The sequence below is a fragment of the Agrilus planipennis genome, unplaced genomic scaffold, assembly GCF_000699045.2.
Source record: "Agrilus planipennis isolate EAB-ADULT unplaced genomic scaffold, Apla_2.0 scaffold39, whole genome shotgun sequence".
NCBI classification, from domain to species: Eukaryota; Metazoa; Arthropoda; class Insecta; order Coleoptera; family Buprestidae; genus Agrilus; species Agrilus planipennis.
This window is the reverse complement of record NW_020439074.1, coordinates 1,269,847-1,290,255: the sequence shown is the minus strand read 5'-3', so window position 1 is coordinate 1,290,255 and position 20,409 is coordinate 1,269,847. Positions and strand designations below refer to the sequence as shown.

At 35.9% G+C, this 20,409-nt stretch overlaps 1 protein-coding gene across 7 annotated transcripts in view; it reads left to right on the top strand.

Moving 5' to 3' along the window:
- LOC108745060 overlaps positions 1 to 20,409 on the top strand; it is a 232,298-nt gene that overhangs the window by 207,699 nt on the left and 4,190 nt on the right. For 6 of the 7 annotated variants that reach the window (XM_025977230.1, XM_025977228.1, XM_025977232.1 and 3 more), the window contains 6 exons: positions 9,266 to 9,336; positions 13,736 to 13,826; positions 16,160 to 16,422; positions 16,484 to 16,658; positions 16,717 to 19,045; positions 19,885 to 19,953. In XM_025977230.1, the coding sequence (XP_025833015.1) occupies positions 9,278 to 9,336; positions 13,736 to 13,826; positions 16,160 to 16,422; positions 16,484 to 16,658; positions 16,717 to 19,045; positions 19,885 to 19,953 (2,986 nt within the window). In that variant the 5' untranslated portion in view covers positions 9,266 to 9,277. Of the gene's footprint in view, positions 1 to 9,265; positions 9,337 to 13,735; positions 13,831 to 16,159; positions 16,423 to 16,483; positions 16,659 to 16,716; positions 19,046 to 19,884; positions 19,954 to 20,409 lie in introns of those variants that run through there. The other variant, XM_025977234.1, reaches the window with a different exon arrangement.

The following is a 20,409-nucleotide window of genomic DNA, read 5'->3' as shown; positions in this document are numbered from 1 at the left end:
AAAACTATTTATTTACACTAATTATTAAAGAACTTAAAAACACTATTAAATTATTACTAAACTTAGGTTATGAATTATTCTATTTATTTACACTACTGTTGATATATCACTATTCACTGCGCTATTTATTTCACTGCTGTCACTGTCAATTTATTTCTCGATTCACTTCTGCAACGGTCAATTTATTTCTTCCCTCTCGACGATCGTCTCTTCCTTTAAATACTCTTGTGTTTACTTTCTGGAACCTTCAGGAAACACCGGATAGTTTATTTTTTTCTTTGAACTGTTTAACTGCTTTCCCAGAACGCATGTACGACACACACATTTACAAATACGGCGCACATGAAGAAAGGCGCTCGCGGCTAGTCGGCGAATCTATAAGCCGTTCATGCACACGTGTGCCCGATCGCACTCGTGCTCGCTACACTAACTTAAAGTATCACTAATCTTTATGCATTGAATTCTTTCATTTAGACGTAATAGATCCTGAGCTTTACCGTGAAGAGCTTTTTAACTAATACATGAATGTAAAGTTCAATTTAAATTAAATTTTATCCTAAATATCTACATTCTTTTCAGTAATGTCATACTTGAACACATATAGGTACTGCGATACTTTTTTAAATATGAAATGCGTCGCTTTTTTGCTCTCAGTGTAACAAGTAAACGGCACAAATCCGCGAGAGGTCATGACCTCTTCGATTCCCTTCGCATCAAGTGCCCTTGATAGAACGTGCTTTACATTTCGTTTTAAATCACATCTAAATACACCCACATATCTACTTTAAATTCTGCCAGACGGTTGTTTTTTTTTTTTGTTTCTGTAGCCAGTTTAGAATTCGCATTAGTTTTTGTGAAAAAGTTAATCAGCTCTAACGGAGGTTTATTTACCTGAGAATCTTTCAAAAAACAAGTAGAATGTTTCACTGTCAGTGCCTTTATGTTCACTTTAGGTTCCTTTCAGTTAGTTTCCATTGAAATGCTCGCGCAGCAAGACGTTAAAGCTCAAAAGTTCGACCCGCGCCGCCCGTCATTATTGCTGCTTTTCCTTTAAAACCCATTACCTGTTGTACACCCAAAGTTAACTAAACTCTCGGCTCATGTATCTGTCGCATTAATTGCTTCTGTCTTATTGTTATTCCATTATTCAACTCAGGTTAGCGAAGGCCAAAGCTACAACCCCTGAAGGAACGACAACGAACAATATTATTATTACCTAGAACGTGGCATTACATTTACATAGAAGGACAAGGGTGGACTTTCTATAGATCCAAAACAATTCCAGTTCCAAGTTCCTTACTGTAACATTCAGTTTTAGTCAGAAAAAATACAAAATAAGTCTAAAAATGGAACACAAATTTGGGTTGTCTTCTTCTTCCTTCCTTCTGGATCTAGTTCAATTTCAGTGACTTCTGGGCTTTAAACTTTGCCCAATACTGCATTTTTGGGGTCCAGGGTCTAGTTTTTCTTCGGAAACTTTTGGTATTTTTAATTTTATGTGTTTGTCCAGTTACGCACCATTAACTTCCGTTTCTTCTGTTCGCATTACTTCCAGAACGATTTTTTACTTCCTGACGCCAACGTGCTCCAGGAGGTTAATTAGAAAGATTAGGAGAACAGAGAGCGTCAATAAAAAATTGATAGGACACCGTCTCAGACATGAAAGACTGGTTAGAGACATATTAACAGGAGCTAGGAGGAAGAACGATAGAACTAGATTAGATTACTGCTCAGAAATAGTTAAAGGATGTGGCATGTTCTGGTTTTAGGAAAACCCGGAATGTGCGTGTCCAATCAATTTTAGGACTGACGACCTTATGATGATGACAATTTACTATTAGAAATAATTGCTTTGATTAGAAAAGTCCGGATCCTTTTATACATTTTTTGGTGAGAATTCTTGAGCCTATTGCGAATTTTCTTGATGCGAAATGAACTCGGAAAAACCTTAATCAAGCGGATGTTTTCTGAATTTCATCTCAAGAGAAACCGTAATCAAGGAACGTTCAGCTGAAGAGGAAGTTTGTTCGGCGCTTTTTTGGTTTATGTGTCAAAGCACGTAATTGATTGATGAGCCGATATCTCGGATCGACAGGACATAATAATAACTCCCATACGAACGTGGAATCTTAATAGGAAATTAACCTACATTTTAGCTACTCGTTGCCAAACTCCACACGTATCAATTAATCAGTTCCTAACTAGTGGAAAAAATCATTTCAGTGGAGATTTACTCGTAAAGGTGCCTGAATATACAGCCGAACTCGATTAATATTGAATAAATGAGAGACATTTTTCATTTGCAAGTAAAGAACAAAAACTGTTTAAAAAAGTAAAATCCACCTACGAAGAAACTTTCGAAAACTAAAAAGGATAAACAAGTTTTTATATTTGATGATCGAATAATTGTGGATAGATGAAGTTAATTTTTAGAAGAAAAACAAAAACTGACTTCAAGACTATACACACATGGACAAACTTAAACTAAAAATTAGAAAATAATGTAATTACTTTTGGAGTCAAGAGGGACAAGTCAATTCTGCCTTTGCAACACACTCTTCGTTCGAATTCTTTTATCTACGATAAGAAGTGTCAGTACAGAGATGTACTAGAAAAACGAGTCACCAGTAAAATAGGACAGAAAACAAGCTGCTTAAGGATCTGGGATGTTTCAATTTTCGAAAAACACGAATATAAGAATTGCTTATTATCTATTCTCTATTTTATCTCCTAATTTTAATATGTGAATAGAGTCAAGGACAATAAGAGCAGTAAAATTTTATTTTACACAGGGTCTACACCAACGTTTCGCCCCTAGTTGTCAGGCTTTATCAGGGCGACAACGTGTACAAATCAGAAAAAGTTGTAACATTTAAGTATTGTGGACATTTTATTGATTATTATCTTTTGGTTTTTAGAATAAGACTTCGCAGCATCCCTACAAAAGTATAAGAACTAGAAATTTCAATCCCAAAAGAAAAACTCACTTTTCATTCTTGATTGTGATTCGAAGCAAAACAAGCGTTTTCATGAAATTAAAAGTAGTTTATTTAAGTTTTAATTGCCTGAGAGAATTGCTTGAGTTTCTTTTTTAAATCTCCCTTCGTTATTGACCATATAACAATAGCTTTTTCTCAGTACGTACTTTAGCCATTTCAAACTTTAAAAGGTTTGCTATTTAGTATTTTAACGACGCCACTTAGACGTCGCACCCATTGAATGCTTTGAGTGTGCTACTCGAAGGATTCTTAAGAATAGATTAACCAAAAAGACATCTTCTGCTTTCGACGTAAGTAAACGTAAATTTAATATGATCGTGTCTACTTTATTTCCTCCGCGATGGAAGCACATTGTTGACTCCGTACGTATGTATGTAAGTGTGTAGTTTTTCTTCGCGATTTCAGTTTGAGAAGTTCGAAAAGTTCTCGAAATAATCCTTTTCAAGTTCTACATACAAACTGTGTATTATTGCAAATACCGCACGGAAAATAAAAATCTTTTCAAAAGTTCGTCCTCGTCTTGAACAAACTACGACCAAGTGCAAACTTCAAATAAATCGCATGTTCCTGTAATTTAAATTTAGAAAAGAAATACATATCTAAAATGCAGAAAACGAACAAGATAGAGAGGGCGATATATTTTGAATGAAGAGTATTCATAATTTATTTTCCTATAATGTAGAAATAAACGTACATTATTCAATATCCCATTGATTTAGTTTAAGTTTGCATGAACTTAAGACCAGAGATGTGATTTATTATATATTTAATACCTATTTCTATTTTGCATTTAAATACTCTTTTAAGAAAAGCATTTTGTATTTTATTTAAAATACTTTACCAAACGTATATTCTATTTATAAAATGCAAAATACACTTTTGGCGTTAAAAGTTTTGCTAGTATCTTCGATCAAACATTATATAAAATAATGAATGAACGTTACTCACATTGGTCATTCAAGGTATTAGAAGCTTAAAAAGGGGACAAAGAGACATTCTATGTATGCCCTCTAATTATTTAACTGAAGAGAGCCCAAAAAATTCTAAACTCCATAAAAATGGATAATCTAAAATACTGGATCGATGTTGTTTTCCGGGTACAGTGTCATGGCCCATGGAATTTTGAACTTCCAAATAGATATCTGCACCTGCCAAATCACCACTTATCGTACCTTTAGCAAGGAATTACGAAATTCTATGAATTATGACAAAACAACCCGCAGAACTATATCGAATACGCCAGCTGTGTAAAACTAAAAACTACAAGATATTGTGGTGTGCTAATAAATGCCTATAATCCAAAATTCTTAGAAACCGATTCGAAAAACTTCACTTATTAGATGAACCCAAAGCTAAAGATTGGATTCCATTTCTTTCTCTTATTACAATGTGTAAATGATCAGAAACAGAATAGTGTTGTAAATATTTTGATATAAAATGAATGAAGGTTGAAGATTTTACATCAATAAAATTATTTTCAACCCTATTTTGGCTCTGATCTTCATAATAAAGATGCAATTTCGTAACAGAAACGATTTATTACTGTTTTAATTTAAAAAACCGTTAATTTTAGTTACTGTAGTTAGGTAGACAATTAGTGAAGCATTGTTTAATGTAAGTATAACAAATAATGATAAATAGGAAACACTTCGTTCTTTCGATATTTTTGACTTTTTCAACATGTTATATTTTGGCCCAAAAATTTCACGTAAATGTCAAGACGTACGCTATAGCCGTGTGGCCACTCGTCCAGCAACCTTTTTCAATAATGGCATAAGACAACTACACATTAAATACCACTTCCAAATTGTTACTAGAAATACAGATGAATGCAAGAAAAGTAGAAGTAAAATAAGACATAGACTATGTATATATGTATACTATGTCACATAGTATCTGTATTACTGACAGTTAAAACTACTGTAGATTTTGCGTTAACACCATCAAAATAATAATAATACAATAATGCAAAAAGAAAAAAAAGTTCATAAAGCTCATGCAATACTTATTGCCCATAAATTGGGGCAATAATTAAAATTACCGTCGGCAAGCATTTTCCATTTTAATAATAAGAACGGCTAGATAGGTGTTCGGTGCATACTAAATTACAAAATCCACAAAATTTAATCAGTGAGTCAACTTTAAATTACCTATTACGTAATTTAAAGAGGAGTTGGAATTTTGGCTTATTGCGTAAAGTTACAATTTATGATAAAAAAAAAGAGAGAAACGGAGCGATGAGAGAACGAAATGAGAGAAAGGGATGCTGACGCTGCCTGAGACCCGTCTGGAGGGCAGTAAACTGATGGGGATGAAAGTGCAAGAACATCAGGGCTAAAAGTCTGGGTGTCTGAACTCCGATCGCAGACGGCTCATATTGTAGATTACGTCGTGTTTTTGATGTGAACGCGCTTTAAAACAACTTCATTGACTTCCTATAAAATCCAACTGAAAAGTCAGTAACAGCAGGTATCTAACATCAAAGGAAAACTCAAAGTACAATGTTTAGAAGTTATTTCATAAAAATAGCCTTATAAGTTGAGAAAACTTAATTTGCTACTTCGAAATGTTCTTGCTTTTATCATACAAGAAAATCGAATGGAATTATGTGTGTGAAACTGAATTAAAAAAACAGTACAACCCTAAATTCCTCCCCAAACGTTTGGAAACTTAATATTTGGTGTAAGAAACGAACAAACTTGGATTGGACAACTTCTCATGTGGTTTTAGACGATTAATCTTTACTTCTTCTTCTAACAGTTCTTATCTGATCAGAATATTGGCAATCTTCTTGGCTCTCCTTGGTTTAAGATCCACTGTAGTGTCCGACCGAAAGTTCGGTTTCGGTTTCGGTCGAGTTTCGGCAAAAAAAAAACGAGTTTCGGTTTCGGCGGCAAATCTGCCGAAACTACGACCGAAACCGAAACAACGTTCTGGAGTTCTCGCGCTCTGCTCGGTCATGTTCGGCGCGATAAATTCCATCCAAGCGAAAACATCTCACCTAATTTAAGTATTTTTAAGGCGCAATTAAAGTATTTCCTTAAATGATGGGTTGTTATGTTGATTTTGATTTGATTATCAATAAGTGAAAATGACAAAGACTGCAGAGCTATGTGATTTAAAGATAAAAAATAAAACTCACTGATTATAGTAACGTTTTCTTTATTTTTCTCTTAAAACATGATCCTTATAAAGAAGTTTCGGTTTCGGTTTCGGTTTCGGCCGAAACTGAGACCGTTGCCGAAATTCAGTTTCGGTTTCGGTTTCGGTCGTAAAAACCAGTTTCGGTCGGACACTAATCCACTGCAACACGGAAAAGACCTGTGGTGAGTACAGAAGGCCACAATGTTCTTTTTTTGTAACCATGAATTTCTTTCGAATCCTCGATTTTTGATGCGTCAGTTACTGTTCTCTTCATTATCTTCATCTCTCCAGAAAACATTATTCATCGCTTTACTATTAGTTCGTTAGCATCATCTTCTTCATTAATGGTGCTATTTCCGCAGCTTTTTGACTCGACAAAAGTATCCTAAAGGATCTTTCCCGATAAATGGGTTGAGAAATACTAAAAGATGTGCTGTTCCACTAGGATGAAGACATTTCTAAAATCTAAGCCCCTAGTTTATATTTAGAGACCGCTCTTCAAATCATGAGCTCTGAACGTAGTAAGAACTAAAAGTACCTTCACTTGTAACTCATGGGCAAAAAAAAGGTCCGTGTGATGTCGATACTATCGATTCTAAACTTGCAACTAAAGCCTGGTTCATATTATCGGTCAAGTCACATTCTGGTCATGGAAGGACATCTGTCCTATATTTTAAGCGTTCAATTTTGACATATCCTCGAGTCTAAAGAAGACAAACAGCAAAGCCTTTTAAAATTGTTATGTGTACATGCTGAGGCGGTTGTGGTTCTGGTTGTGGTTAGCGTCTTGGTTCACCACTCTGCCAGATTCATCTACCTATCCTTTACATATTTCTAATCATTGATTAAATAGCCTTGAATAAATGTGATACATTGTCAGTAAAAACTAAATATCTTTGCTTTAAAATAATACACAATCCATTTATGAACAGCATTAGCACTATCGTTTTTGCACTCAATAAGTTTTAAGGACAATAAGTTCTATACTAGGTACAGATGCTTAAGTACAGTTGGACATGTCAAAATATGATTAGTATTCTACTGTTTTCTACAATATATAAAGTTAGTGTATGATCAGTACCGTCGAGTCCAGTTTTCCTTTGGAGCTATTTAATTACAGGTGTACCCAAAGGTCATCAACGCGGCCATTTGCAACTTTTAATTCTCATGCTCCCTATGTACTACATGTATGCAATAGTTGTGCACGATTCACAAACCCGAGAAATAATTTGGCTTGTTTGTATGATCCAGACGTTTGGCGTAGTAGTTGGGAAACTATTTCGGTTGCGATTATTAGATACATTTAGCAAGTTTTAATGTAGATTCCAACCGGGGCCAGTTGCTATTGCGATATGACTAACTTTTGACTTTGTATAATTTCAAACACTAATGAAAACCCATGGAAATGTCAGTCCAATGCAGCCAACACACCACCTATTTGCTTGTACATTGAGGTTTCACTTTTCGTTTTGACGTGACAACGTCTTATAATTCGAGGGAGCCGGCTGCACGCACGAAAAAACATGACTCATGCGGCGTTACCTCGCTCTGAGGCGTTCCATTTAAGGTTTGAAGTGCAAGCGAGATCGCGGAACAACCAACAAAGAGGCACAATCGGTCTCCGCGTTCGGCAGCGTTCGACATCTGTCTCTCTCCCACTTGAGTAAGCGATGCGTCCGCGTGGACAGCTGCTAAACAATAATACATTTCCATTTACCTCCTTCTCTATATCCATACAAAATATCTATCAAACAAATAAAATTAAAATTTTCTTTTGAAAAATGAAACCATTCCATCAGTATTTTCATATGACGTTGTCACGTTCAACTATCGTCAGTAAACCGACTTTACAGACAACCGATTTTTTATTAAAACCATTCGAACCGTTCGCTAAAGGCGATAGTTCGCTACTAATGTGTTCGTTATATTCAAGGATTATGAATGACGCTTGGAATGTAATTTTTTATTTAAATTTCGTTCGTTTAAACCAAGTGTTTGTTATAACTGGTGTTCGTTATAGCCGATTTCGACTATGTCTAACAAGTACTACTGGTATAAGAACCAAGACGGAAAAAATTATCACCAACTGAATGTGTTCTCCTTCAAACAAGGAGTTGAACCTCGCAATTACGACAGTTCTCGTCAGTCGTTACGAACTGGAAAGTGGTGCGTGACTTTTTTAAAGTCCTTAAGTTAGAAAACGGGGAAAAAGGGCTTTTATAACACGGTCTATGTATATTACACAGTAGAATATCCAACACCAGTCACATACGTATACAAAATTTCCCAATACAAAAATAAATCTAAGAATACTTTTAAATCCTTAAAGCCTCTTTTTTCCGCAGTGATTATCCAAATTCTAAAGAATATATCTCGTGCCGTAAAACTGTAAAGGCAATTCTTGTATGAAAAGGACTCAATTTCGTGCAAGAAATTATAAGATCTCTTTTAAAACCACATTATCTATTACAAAATGATTTCTTTGCATTTCTCAAAAAAATGTATTTCTGGTTGGTTTTAAAAATATTTTAAAATTATGATAGAAATATTGATCGTCAGAAAACACTATTATGGGTTTTGAAATCATAAAAGTTCTAGGTTTTACCCGCACTGCTTCGCTTGCATTGATATCCTAAATAAGTGTCAAAAATCATCGACGAACACAATTTTTTTTCTATCCTTAAGAAACAGTATTCTTTTTCTGGATAATACGTACCACCTTTTCTGCACCCCTGGCAATGTGTAGATATACAAAATTTCATGATAGGTTTGACTAGCGGCTTCACTCGCGTTGATAACCTCAGAATTCATTTGAAATAACCCTAAGAAATTTCTATTCGGAGTGTATGAAGTGGTGGTAAACATATTTTTTAAACCACTACCAGTGTATATGAATAGTGAATATTCATACCGATCTGTAACACTAAACATCAAAAGAACAAATTCGTCCAATGAAAAATAAAGATAAATGACTCCATTATACGTTTGAAATTTTCAATTTCCTTCTTTGCGTTCACTATGAAGCGTTTCACTTCAATTTTCCTCATCATTGAAATACAACGTTACAATTGCCTATCTGTCTTATGAACAGTGCATTGATCGACATTTTCGTTTTGTTTCAGGTGTAACACGTAATGGCACGTGCTGGCATGGCTCTTCACCGTCGAGGAGGTACAAACCACGGGAACATCGAGTAAGTCTATCTCACTTGACCGCATAATTTACGTATCCCCTCTTGGGCTACTTTATCTGTTAACTTGAAATGAATTAAGAACCTGAGTACCGAGATACCTTCTGCTTAGAAGTGATTTCTACAATAATTTTTTTAAAGCGGTTTCGCAACTTTTCTTATATCCTAATAACATCAAAATAAAAGCAATATAAAGTAAAGATCAAGGCAATTACGGGTTGGAAAGTTTTTATTTATAAAGAACCAAGAAGGTGTTTCTTCTTCATAAATAAAAACCTTCCAACCCTTAATTGCCTTGAACTTTACTTAATGTTATCCTAACTACGAGATGAAATGGAGAATAAAAGCAATATAACGCAATGAAAAATATTGTAGCAGTTTTTCTTCATTATCATTTCTTTCTAATTTGTTCATAGGGTCATCATTCCTAAGACTGGCTGGGTATGCACCTCTACTCTTGCTTATCCTAAGCTAATTTTCACAATTCTCTAACACTAGAACATTCCACATCCTTAACTATTTGCGAACAATAATCTAATCTAGATTTACCTCTACTCTTCTTAACTGCTGTTTCTGCCTTTAATATGTCTCTGACTAGACCTTCGTACCTAAGAAGATATCCTATTAACCTATCTCGCCTATTTCTTATTGACTTCCATAGAGTCCTTTGTTCTCCTATTCTTTCTAATACCTCTTCATTTCTAACCTCCTCTATCCACGATATCCTCATCATTAGCCTGTAACACTACATTTCAAACACTTTAAACCTTTCCTTTCGACAGCATAGAGATGACTTCTTTTTGTTATTTTGATAAAAATATAGTGAATATTCAAATATATTATGTAAACAAAATGATTTTAAATTCATGCAATGTACTACTTGTATTTTACTCCCTGGAATAGGGGCTCGTAGTTCACCCTTTGGGTATTTCCTGACTAACGGGCCCGATTAAAAATTTAAGCCGTGTAAGCAAACAGTTTTCCTGGAACAAATTGTTCGGTAAATTGATTTTAAACTTGTAATGGTTGTACTAGCAGTAATGTACACCTGCTATTAAAAGTACGCAGTTTGCTGTTAGTAGAAGTATAAAAGGTTCCAGCAAAATACCCCGGTCCGACTCCGGGAGTGGTGGCTATAGAAATTTTAAAGCACTTTGTATTCAACGTCCGTACAACAATTTGAAACAAATCCTTGTTTAAAAAGCTGAAATTACAATGAAGTGGTCGTTTATGATGCAGTTAGTGATCAAATGTTACATTGTTTTCGTTTTATAACGTTATTACAGAGCTATTAAATCATATAGAAACAAACTGATTTATTAAAGTGAAACAGGTATATATCGCCAGATGAATGATGGTACATAGTTAATTAATTAGTTTAGAGAAGTTCCCGATGACTCTCTGATGAATTTTATATAATCAAATACTAAAACCAATGGTTTGGCGAAAACTTTTTTGTTTCATTCTCGAAAAAAAGATTTTTTTTGCATTTCTTCAGTGCTTTTGAATGCCTTTGATTTGATTATTCCTTGTCATCATCATAACGTCGTTAGTTCTAAGACTGGTTGGACACGTACCTCCACTCTTTCCTATCCTGAGCTAAACTTCGCATTTCCCTAAAACTAGAACAGCTACATCCTTAACTATTTGCGAACAGTAATCTAATCTAGGACTACCTCTACCCCTCCTAACTCCTGTTTCTGCCACTAATATGTCTCTGACTAGACCTTCATGCCTAAGAAGGTGTCCTACCTACCTATCTCGCCTATTTTTTATTGACTTCCATAGAGTCCTCTGTTCTCCTTTTCTTTCTAATACCTCTTTATTTCTACCCTTTTCTACCCACGATATCCTCATCATTCGCCTACAACACCACATTTCGAACGCTTCTAACCTTTTCTTTTCCGCCGCGCCCACTGTCCATGTTTCGCACCCGTACAATGCCGTGCTCCAAACATACACCTTTAACAACCTTTTTCGAATTTCTAAATTAACCGTTCGCGAGCATAGAAGTGACTTCTTTTTATTAAAGGCGACACGACCCTGCGCTATCCTCTGCTTTATATCCCTACTACTCCTTCCATCCTCACTTATCTGACTTCCTAGGTATCTAAAATCAGCCACTTCTTCTAATTTTTCGTCTCCTATCTTTATATTCGCTCTTTCCTTACTTTTTCTTCCCTTGCATACCAGTATTTTTGTTTTACTTTTGTTTATTTTCATACAGTACTGTTTTGTCAATACCGCTTCCATTTTATTTAAAGCTATCTCTAACTCCTCCTTGGTAGATGCTAATACTGCTATATCATCTGCAAATCTAAGCATACTAATCTTTTGCCCTTGCACATCTATCTCTACAGTTGTACTGTCTTTAATGATGTGAATCGCGTCTTTTATGAATAGATTAAAAAGTAGCGGTGAAAGTGTGCATCCCTGTCTGACTCCCTTCCTAATATTTATTTCTCTACGTTGCATCCCTAGCTCTATAACTGCCTGTTGCTCTTTATACAAACTAAGTATCACTCTTCTATCTTTCTAACTCAATTTTAAGTGTATTTAACATCTTGTCCCATTTAACATTGTCAAAAGCTTTCTCTAAATCTACAAATCCTATGTACACACTCTTTCCTTTTTCTATTGCTTGTGATCTATACAAAAACTACTTCCAAACAATTTGACTAAAAAGATTCCTAAACATAAGCTGCTTGTTTCTTATTAAATTTTTACTTTTCCACCTACGTTTGTTTATAAAATGTTGTTCATTCCATTTCCACCTAAAGAACCAACGTACCTGATATTTTCCTATATATTGACTCAAATTTTTAATTCGTCTCTCTCTTAAAACAAAACTTAATGAAAGCGAATAAAAGATATTGATTTATTTCTATATGTAACAGTGAAATTCCTCAAGCTTTAGTAATTTTTTCAGTATTATCTTTATCTTTATCGAAATGAGTACATACTTATTTTGACTTACAAAGAATTCTTTACTCCGTGCAGCCGATTCATATTTCTTTCTATTGCGAAATCCACTAAAATCCTGCGATTCTGCTATGTGTATAACGCGGAATAAGTCCTTTGACTTTTTTGTTCTCTTTCTTCCGACATATAAACGGTATAGACAGACCGACAGAGACGTAATTGCATGGAGTGAATAGAGAACGTTTGCCGGAAGGACCGAACTTCATTAGCACTGGAAAACGAAGACTGCGAAGAAGACGAAGAAACCTAAACCACCCTTTCTCCCTAGCGACAAAACTTAACTTTGTATCGTTGCCAACAACGTTTCTGTATCAATGAAAGAAATGCATTCATTTTGAAACATGTTCTCAACAAATCGTCATCATAGAAGGAAAAACCCCAAGCAAACGAGAGTCTTACAATTCCGTTTCTACTAATTAACGAATTTTGAGGATAGTTTGTTGTTGAATCGTTGCTTGAACTCGAAAAATGCCTGGATGTGATACATTTTTTCCGTTAGTGCGATAATTATGTGAATAGAATGTGGATTTGAAGATGCTTACGTTTTCGAAAGAAGTTATGAATAAAACCGGTTGCTCCAGAATTTAATGAAGCATTATTTAATCCAAAACTGTTTTTGTTTCATCCTCCTATATTTATCAACTAACTAGTCGACTACTTCGTCAACAGAAGTACACAGAATAATCTAGGAATGTATAAGGAATGTATTGGGTCGATTTGATGAATAATTAATTTATATAGTGTTAAATAAGTTTGATTCTAGCTATAAACAAAATTCTGGAAGACCAAAAAATTATTTTAATCCTAAAAGAATAAAGTTTCTTGTCAAATTGTTAGCATGTCTACATATGTTCAATAAAATTACGTAATTATCCTCGGTTACACATTTTGTAGCTATTTCGCTACGTTTCGGTTTTCTTTCTGACAATGCAAATTCACTTTGGCTTTCATGTTTCAGTGGAATCATCATTTCAAAATTTAGGCTTAATGTACAAATATTTATTATTCATTTATTCGATAGCTTTATTCGTCTTGGTGTAAGTATAATCTTTCGTAATTTTTCCAAATACAACATCATTATCAAAGAAAATTGCTTATCACGTTAATCTATTAATTTTCCTGTAAAGTTTATTTAACTAATTTGATCGTTACGTATAATACTCTGAGTAAAGTTTAATTATAAAAATAAAATCTTTACAAAATACTGCTCATTTTGAAAATAAGCAGGAAAACAGATGATAAAATACTGAAACTAAAAGTACTTTTCCTTTCTTATATGTGGAACGAAGTGAATTTCGTTAACTGCTGTTTTCACTACTACGTATTTTTATGTACATTTTAAATGTGGAATTCTAAGGCATGTAAAGTATTCAAACATTTAATATTTTTATTTTTGACATGAATTATTCATTTGTTTCAGCGGAGCAGACGACGTTCAAAGATCAATTGAGCTTTTGGATCGTGTGCTTTCCGAATTCGATGATGTGGAAAATGCCAATCAAATCCAAAATGTAGGTAAAGTATTTTTAAAAATTGCTCACTCTTTTTTGAATGAACAAATAAAACAATTAGAATCTATAGATTACCGTGCATGATTTTTTACGTGTCGAAAATAAAAAAAATTACAACGTGTAATTATACAACACGCTACTGAAGTGAAACTTCTTCAAACACACAAACATACCGGGATAGGGGTTAAGGAATTGGTTTAATGGTATTATTTGTACACTATGCTTCGCACGGGGGCAATGCTGATAGCAAATATACTATAGAATGTCTTTATATACAACAATCACAGCTTTTTTGTCATTAGACTATACAAACCGGCCGGTACCGCCGAAACAGCTATGTCCCTGCATTTTAAGTCTAAAATATTCATTTAAATTACATGCTGTAAAGGGCCATATTGATCTATATTAAATGCACAATGTATTTAAAACTACTTAATTGGATAACGATTAATGCTGTATTGCTTACAAATCGCTTCGTAAATAAGCCATTATTTCTCGTAAAAAGTAAAGGATAAAAAATGGTTATTGTGAGTTATCCCTAAGAGATAGACATACGAGGGTGGATTGATAAGTTTCCGGCCTAACCAAGAGATGACGCCACTAGGCCTACCTTGAGGTGACATTCTATAGTACCATCCTTGGATAGCTTGTAGCTATAGTTTCAGCCCGATCTCCTTGCTAGTGTAGGTTTGACAGCACGCTGAACAAGACGCCTCTGTGGTTTTCGTAAAAATGGAAAAGCAGGAAAATCGTGCTGTCATCAAATACTTTTATTTGAAGGGGTTAACGCCGAAGGAAATTAAAAAAGAGATGGACTCAACACTGGGGACATCCTCCCCGTCATATTCAACCGTTAAGCAGTGGGTTTCCGAGTTTAAAAAGGGTCGTGTGAGCACCTCTGATGGGCCTCGCTCAGGACGCCCCGTTGAGGTCACAACTCCAGATATGATCGAAAAAATTCATCAAATAGTGCTGGGAGACCGCAGATTGAAAGTGCGTGAGATAGCTGAGACCTGTAAGATGTCATATGAACGTGTGCAACATATTTTGCACCAACATTTGCATATGGAAAAGCTCTGTGCAAGATGGGTGCCGCGTTTGCTAACAGTCGACCAAAAATTGATTCGAAAAAACATTTCTACCGCAAATTTGTCATTGTATAAGCGTAATCCAAGCGAATTTTTGCGTCGATTCGTAACCGTTGACGAAACGTGGGTCCACCACTACACTCCTGAAACCAAAGAACAGTCTAAACAGTGGATTGGACCAGGGGAACCAACTCCAAAGAAGGCAAAAACAATTTTTTCGGCGAACAAGGTTATGGCTACTGTTTTTTGGGATGCAAGAGGTATTATATACATTGATTACCTTGCAAAGGGTAATACTATCACTGGTCAATACTACGCAGACTTATTGCAACGTTTGAGCCACGAGGTGAAAATTAAACGACCTCATCTGGCGAAGAAAAAAATCTTGTTTCATCACGATAACGCACCAGCGCACACGTCAATCGTTGCGACGGCTAAAATCAACGATCTAAAGTTTGAATTGATGCCGCACCCTCCTTACTCTCCAGACCTAGCCCCGAGTGACTATTTTCTGTTCCCTAATCTCAAAAAATGGCTTGGCGGTAAGAGATTTGCGGACAATGAAGAAGTAATCGAAGCTGTAAATGGTTATTTTGAGGAGCTTGACGAATCAGTCTATAGAGATGGCATTAATAGACTGGAACACCGCTATGAGAAATGTATCAGCCTTGGAGGAGATTATGTTGAGAAATAAAAAAAAAAAATTTTTAAAAACCTTGTTTTTCTTGGTCAGGCCGGAAACTTATCAATCCACCCTCGTATACCATCGCGAACTTTTTTGTAAACCTTTTTAAGGTGTACAATACTGTAGTATATTATTTTGATCTATCTCGTAGGATTCAGCCAGCGTTTGCATTGTAAGCACAAAAATGTGTTTATTTACGACATCACATTACAAACGTCTAAAATTATCAGTGTTTCTCTACTATATTATGCATGCATTATACATATAAACCTTCCTCTTGAATTACTCTATCTATTTAAAAAAAACGCATTAAAATCCGTTGCGTAGTTTCAAAGATCTAAGCATACGTAGGGAGAGACAGCGGGGGAAATGCGTTGCATGATTTCGTTACATAGCAACTCGCATGAAAGATGTAAAGAAGTTTCACTTCAAAATTAATATTCTTTCAAAATTACGTCCCTTTCAACGTAATGCTTTTTTTTATTTCTCTGTACATATTGTGTAAAATCAAAGTTCGATTTAATCTTCAATCAATTACGATGAAATTTACATTATGTTAGGTTTCGGCCCATGCAAATCCAGGCTGCAATGAACCGGGGAACGTGTCGTCAACTCCAGATGACGAAAGTCCATCATTAGGTCATCAGTCAGAAGACGATGGTTATATGAGCATGAACGGACGGAAAGCGAAATTTTCTCTCGCCTTCAAGCCGTTAACAGAAGTTCCTGCACATCAAGAAAACTCCATGCCACCTGGAGACCTGAATGATTTCCCACCTCCACCGGAGGAAGCCGAAAGATTAATTTCCACCTTGCTTCCAAAGTAATATTTATTATTCCTCGAGAACAACAAAATGTATTCACTTCAATTGGTTTTATTTCAGGGTCTCTCCTGTTAAAAAAATTGGTAGCAATGCCAGGGCTTTCCCTCTCACTCAAATTTTCCCAAGGAGTGAGAACACAATTCCTCCTCCCCGATCGTTTCAAAACTGCAAGATTTCATCCAGTGACAGTAGTACTTCTTCAGAATCGAAACATATCGCCACGCAAACGACACTGGTAACATTATAATTCTGAAATATTTATACCATTGTTGGGTACGCTGATTTTTTTCCAGCCAAAAACCCGTCACCAACGACCTTACGGTTGGGAAAGAGCAAACAACTCTTCCAGAAGTCCTCAACCGCCTCCAACGGGTTGCCGTTACGGCAGCTTACCGTTTTCTCATGGTGTTTACGCCGTGTCTTCGCCTACCAGAGTTCCTCCACGAACCGTGCCTACAGCTATCGAACGTCACAGGGAGGTCCGTCGTCACGGTAGCGAAGATAACCTCTCGAGTGACATGGACGAATCCGCACTGCGACCGTTGAGTGAACTTGCCGACGACGAACGATTCTCCGACGATTCCCTCGAGGAAACGTTACCGCCACCTCCGACTTATACAAACAAACGTAGCAGTATAGCATGGGAAGTGCCATTGGACGATGAAAGTCTTATGACACCAGGAAGTACAAAAGTTGTGGGCAGAAGGAGACGAAAATCTGGTTCACATTCCAGCACGAGCTCAATACCTAGCCGATTGAAAGAACTAGACGATTGGCCCGACCCTCCTCCGTACAGTACCGAAGAAGAAATGGCTTCACCGTTTTCTGACTCTGACGACCACATAGCACTACCTCCAGAACTGAACAGCGGTAACTTAAGTGGAACTAGCACATATATCATTAGACGAGGCAAAAAAGACAGAAAATCCCTCACCAACGTTAACAGCAGTCTTAATTCTAATTCATCTCTGAACTCGAGATTAAGCTCGGACCTCAGTATTCCAGCATCTAGATTTAGTGTTGACTTGAACGCTCGGCTAAGTAGAGAATTAAGCACTCCAAACTCGAGATACAGCATAGATCTTAGTACACCTCATTCGCGACTCAGTTCGCCTAAATCTAGACTGAGTTTGGATTTGAACAACTCCAGGCCTCCGAGTCAAGAATACGCAAGTTCCTGTTCCCGATTGAGCGCTGAACCTCCGAATTCTCGATCCAGCACTCCTATCAGTCGACACGGAAACGACTTCAAGAAACACAGCACTACTTTTGATAACATTAAGTCGTTTATAAAGGAAAGCACGGTGGAAACTTGCACGGAACCCACGGTCGAAACCGCAGCGGAATTTCTGTCACCTACGTCGCCAATAGTTCGAGTTGTTTCGTTGCCCAGTTTGAATGCTGAAGAAGGTACTCCAAAAAGAGAACTTGCCGTTACGGTGGAAGAAGAAGAAGACGTCGAAAGTTCGAACAAGTCGAGTACTGAAGTGTCACCCCTCAGGAAAATTGAACAAAATATTAGCGAACTATTAGAACGTCGAGACATACAAGTATCGAGCATTGTACAGGACGATAAGTACATAATTCAACTTAACGGTGTCCCTGCCGACAAAAAATCCAGTGACAACAGCCTGAGGCGTGCCAATGACAATCAAAATCATAGCAATTACAATGAGGAGTACTACCGAAAGTTGTTAATAGAAAGCGGTAATGTGCAACATTATCCAAAACGAAGCATTCAAAAGTCTGAAAGTGCTAAAGAGATGTTAATAGCCCACAAAGAAAAGACTTCTTATCCGTTGAAGAACTCGTCGTCGGTAGACTTTTCGCCCAGAAACGATTCTTTCCAGCACGATTTTCCACCACTTCCGCCGTCACCCGTTGAGGAAGACGACGACGAATACTCAGAGATAGTTCAACCGTTTAAAAATAAGCAAAAATCTGAAACTTTACCTTCCAGTTCTGAACCACCGGCAGTGCCTCCACACAGAGACCAAAGTTCAAACAGTTTGAAAACGCGTTCGATGGACGCTGGATTTAGCAGAGGAAGACGGAATTACTCATCGAATACGTCCAACAGGAACTTCCTTCCAGAAAGACGCACACTGCCGACTGAAATGCAAGGCACTAAGAGGAAGACCTATCAGAAGAGATCTTCGCACAGTCCACAAGAAGAACATCATTTGCAAACTTCCTGTAGTCTACCTGAGACCCCTATTTTCGCAAGAGGGTGTGATATTCCAAGGACGCCGCATAGGAAGGCGCCTGATATTCCTCCACATAGCGGAAGACTTGCTCCCAGACAGAGTAGCACCATGGGTAGTTTAAGTACCATCGGTAACATGTCCACTGGAGGGTACAAGCGTAACTCTAGTCTTGAACAAGCCATAGTAGGGGCGGAACTATTACGATTAGCTGGAGGACCAGGAAGAGGTTGGTACCCAAAACAGAGGGCGAACAGACCAGCATCGATTGAACATTTGGATCGTTTAGCACCTGGACATAATCCGTGGGATTCCAACCGAAAACCACTGACGCTTCCACCTAATCTCACTCCCAAGTTTTTCCAAAGATCACCCAGGGATGCCCTTAGGAGAGTGACGAGCTTATTAATTAAAAAAGGTAAGATTTAAAAACCAATTTAATATCATTGATTTCCATTATCCATAACAAGTTAAATTATTTTTAAATGTTTAAACATTTTAAAAACGAAATGATGCGCTTTTTAATTAAATAAACCAGAAAGGAACTTCAAAGATACGAAAACAAATGCAAAATTTGGTTGCAAATATTTACTAGTAATCGACAATTAAATGGAGTTATTTTTTCACCTAAAAAGGTCAAATAATTAGCTAACAAATACTTGTAAGTACTTAAACTTTGTATTTGTCTTAGTGTTTTTGAAATAGGGATTACAAGAAGTGAAAACCTGCTGGATTTTATACGAAATAGAATTTTCCCCTCATTTTCATACAACTTTCGCTGGCCACAACTGAGAGCTTTTTGTAATATTTGTTTTACTTACAGATCTTCTTTTAAATAAATTTTTCATCAGTTTATACCTTAAACGACATCTATACTTAGTCAGAAAAGTTGACAAATTTTCTCGCGGCAAATTTTCACGCGATCGATAAATTTTCCTGCAGTTGCAAACGTTTCATCCAGATGGCAGATTAGTAGTAAACTATCTTTTAAAATTCTCTCGTTTTAACACTAGATAGCTCCGTCTGTTACTATTACTACATTATTTAAATTAACTTCTATTTCTTTATATCAATTTAATATTTGCAAAATAACTCATTCACGTACATATTTTTTTGAATAGCTTTTAAATACAAACGGAGGGTAATAACTGTTGTTATCTTTTAATATTTGTTGCTAAATTAATACAAAGTATTTCAGAGATTATTGTATTAACAATATTAGTGTTACATTACCGTAATTTTTTATATTTGTTGCAGGAAACGCCGGAAAAGAATCGAAAAAAGAGAAGGATCTTACGAATATGAAGTTACACGAATCAGCAAGTGGTAAGTTAATTTTTAAATTAATACCTATCTTAAGGGCGCCACAATTGTTGTACTTCATAAATACGTAAAGTAAATAACAATTTTACTTTTTAATTATTTATTGGTAATTTATGTTTTGCAAAAGTCCTGTACAGGAAGGATAGAAAAGAATTAAAGGTATTTCATATACAAACTTTAATTATCTGCAAATTAATCTCTCGTTTGCTTTGCTGAGTATATTTAGTTTGTTTAATAATTTTATATTAAGAAATCAAAGAATACAGGACCTTTATCCATATAATGTAAATGGGTAGTTTTTAATTTCGTAAATTTGTTAACACTACATTTAATATTTCTTTTTGTCATTTCCATATTTTCCATTTGAAAGAAATGATTTTAAATTTCTCTAATATTTCCCGGTTTATTGATACAATTTATCATATTTTCCGTAATTTTTATATTTATTTTAATATTTTT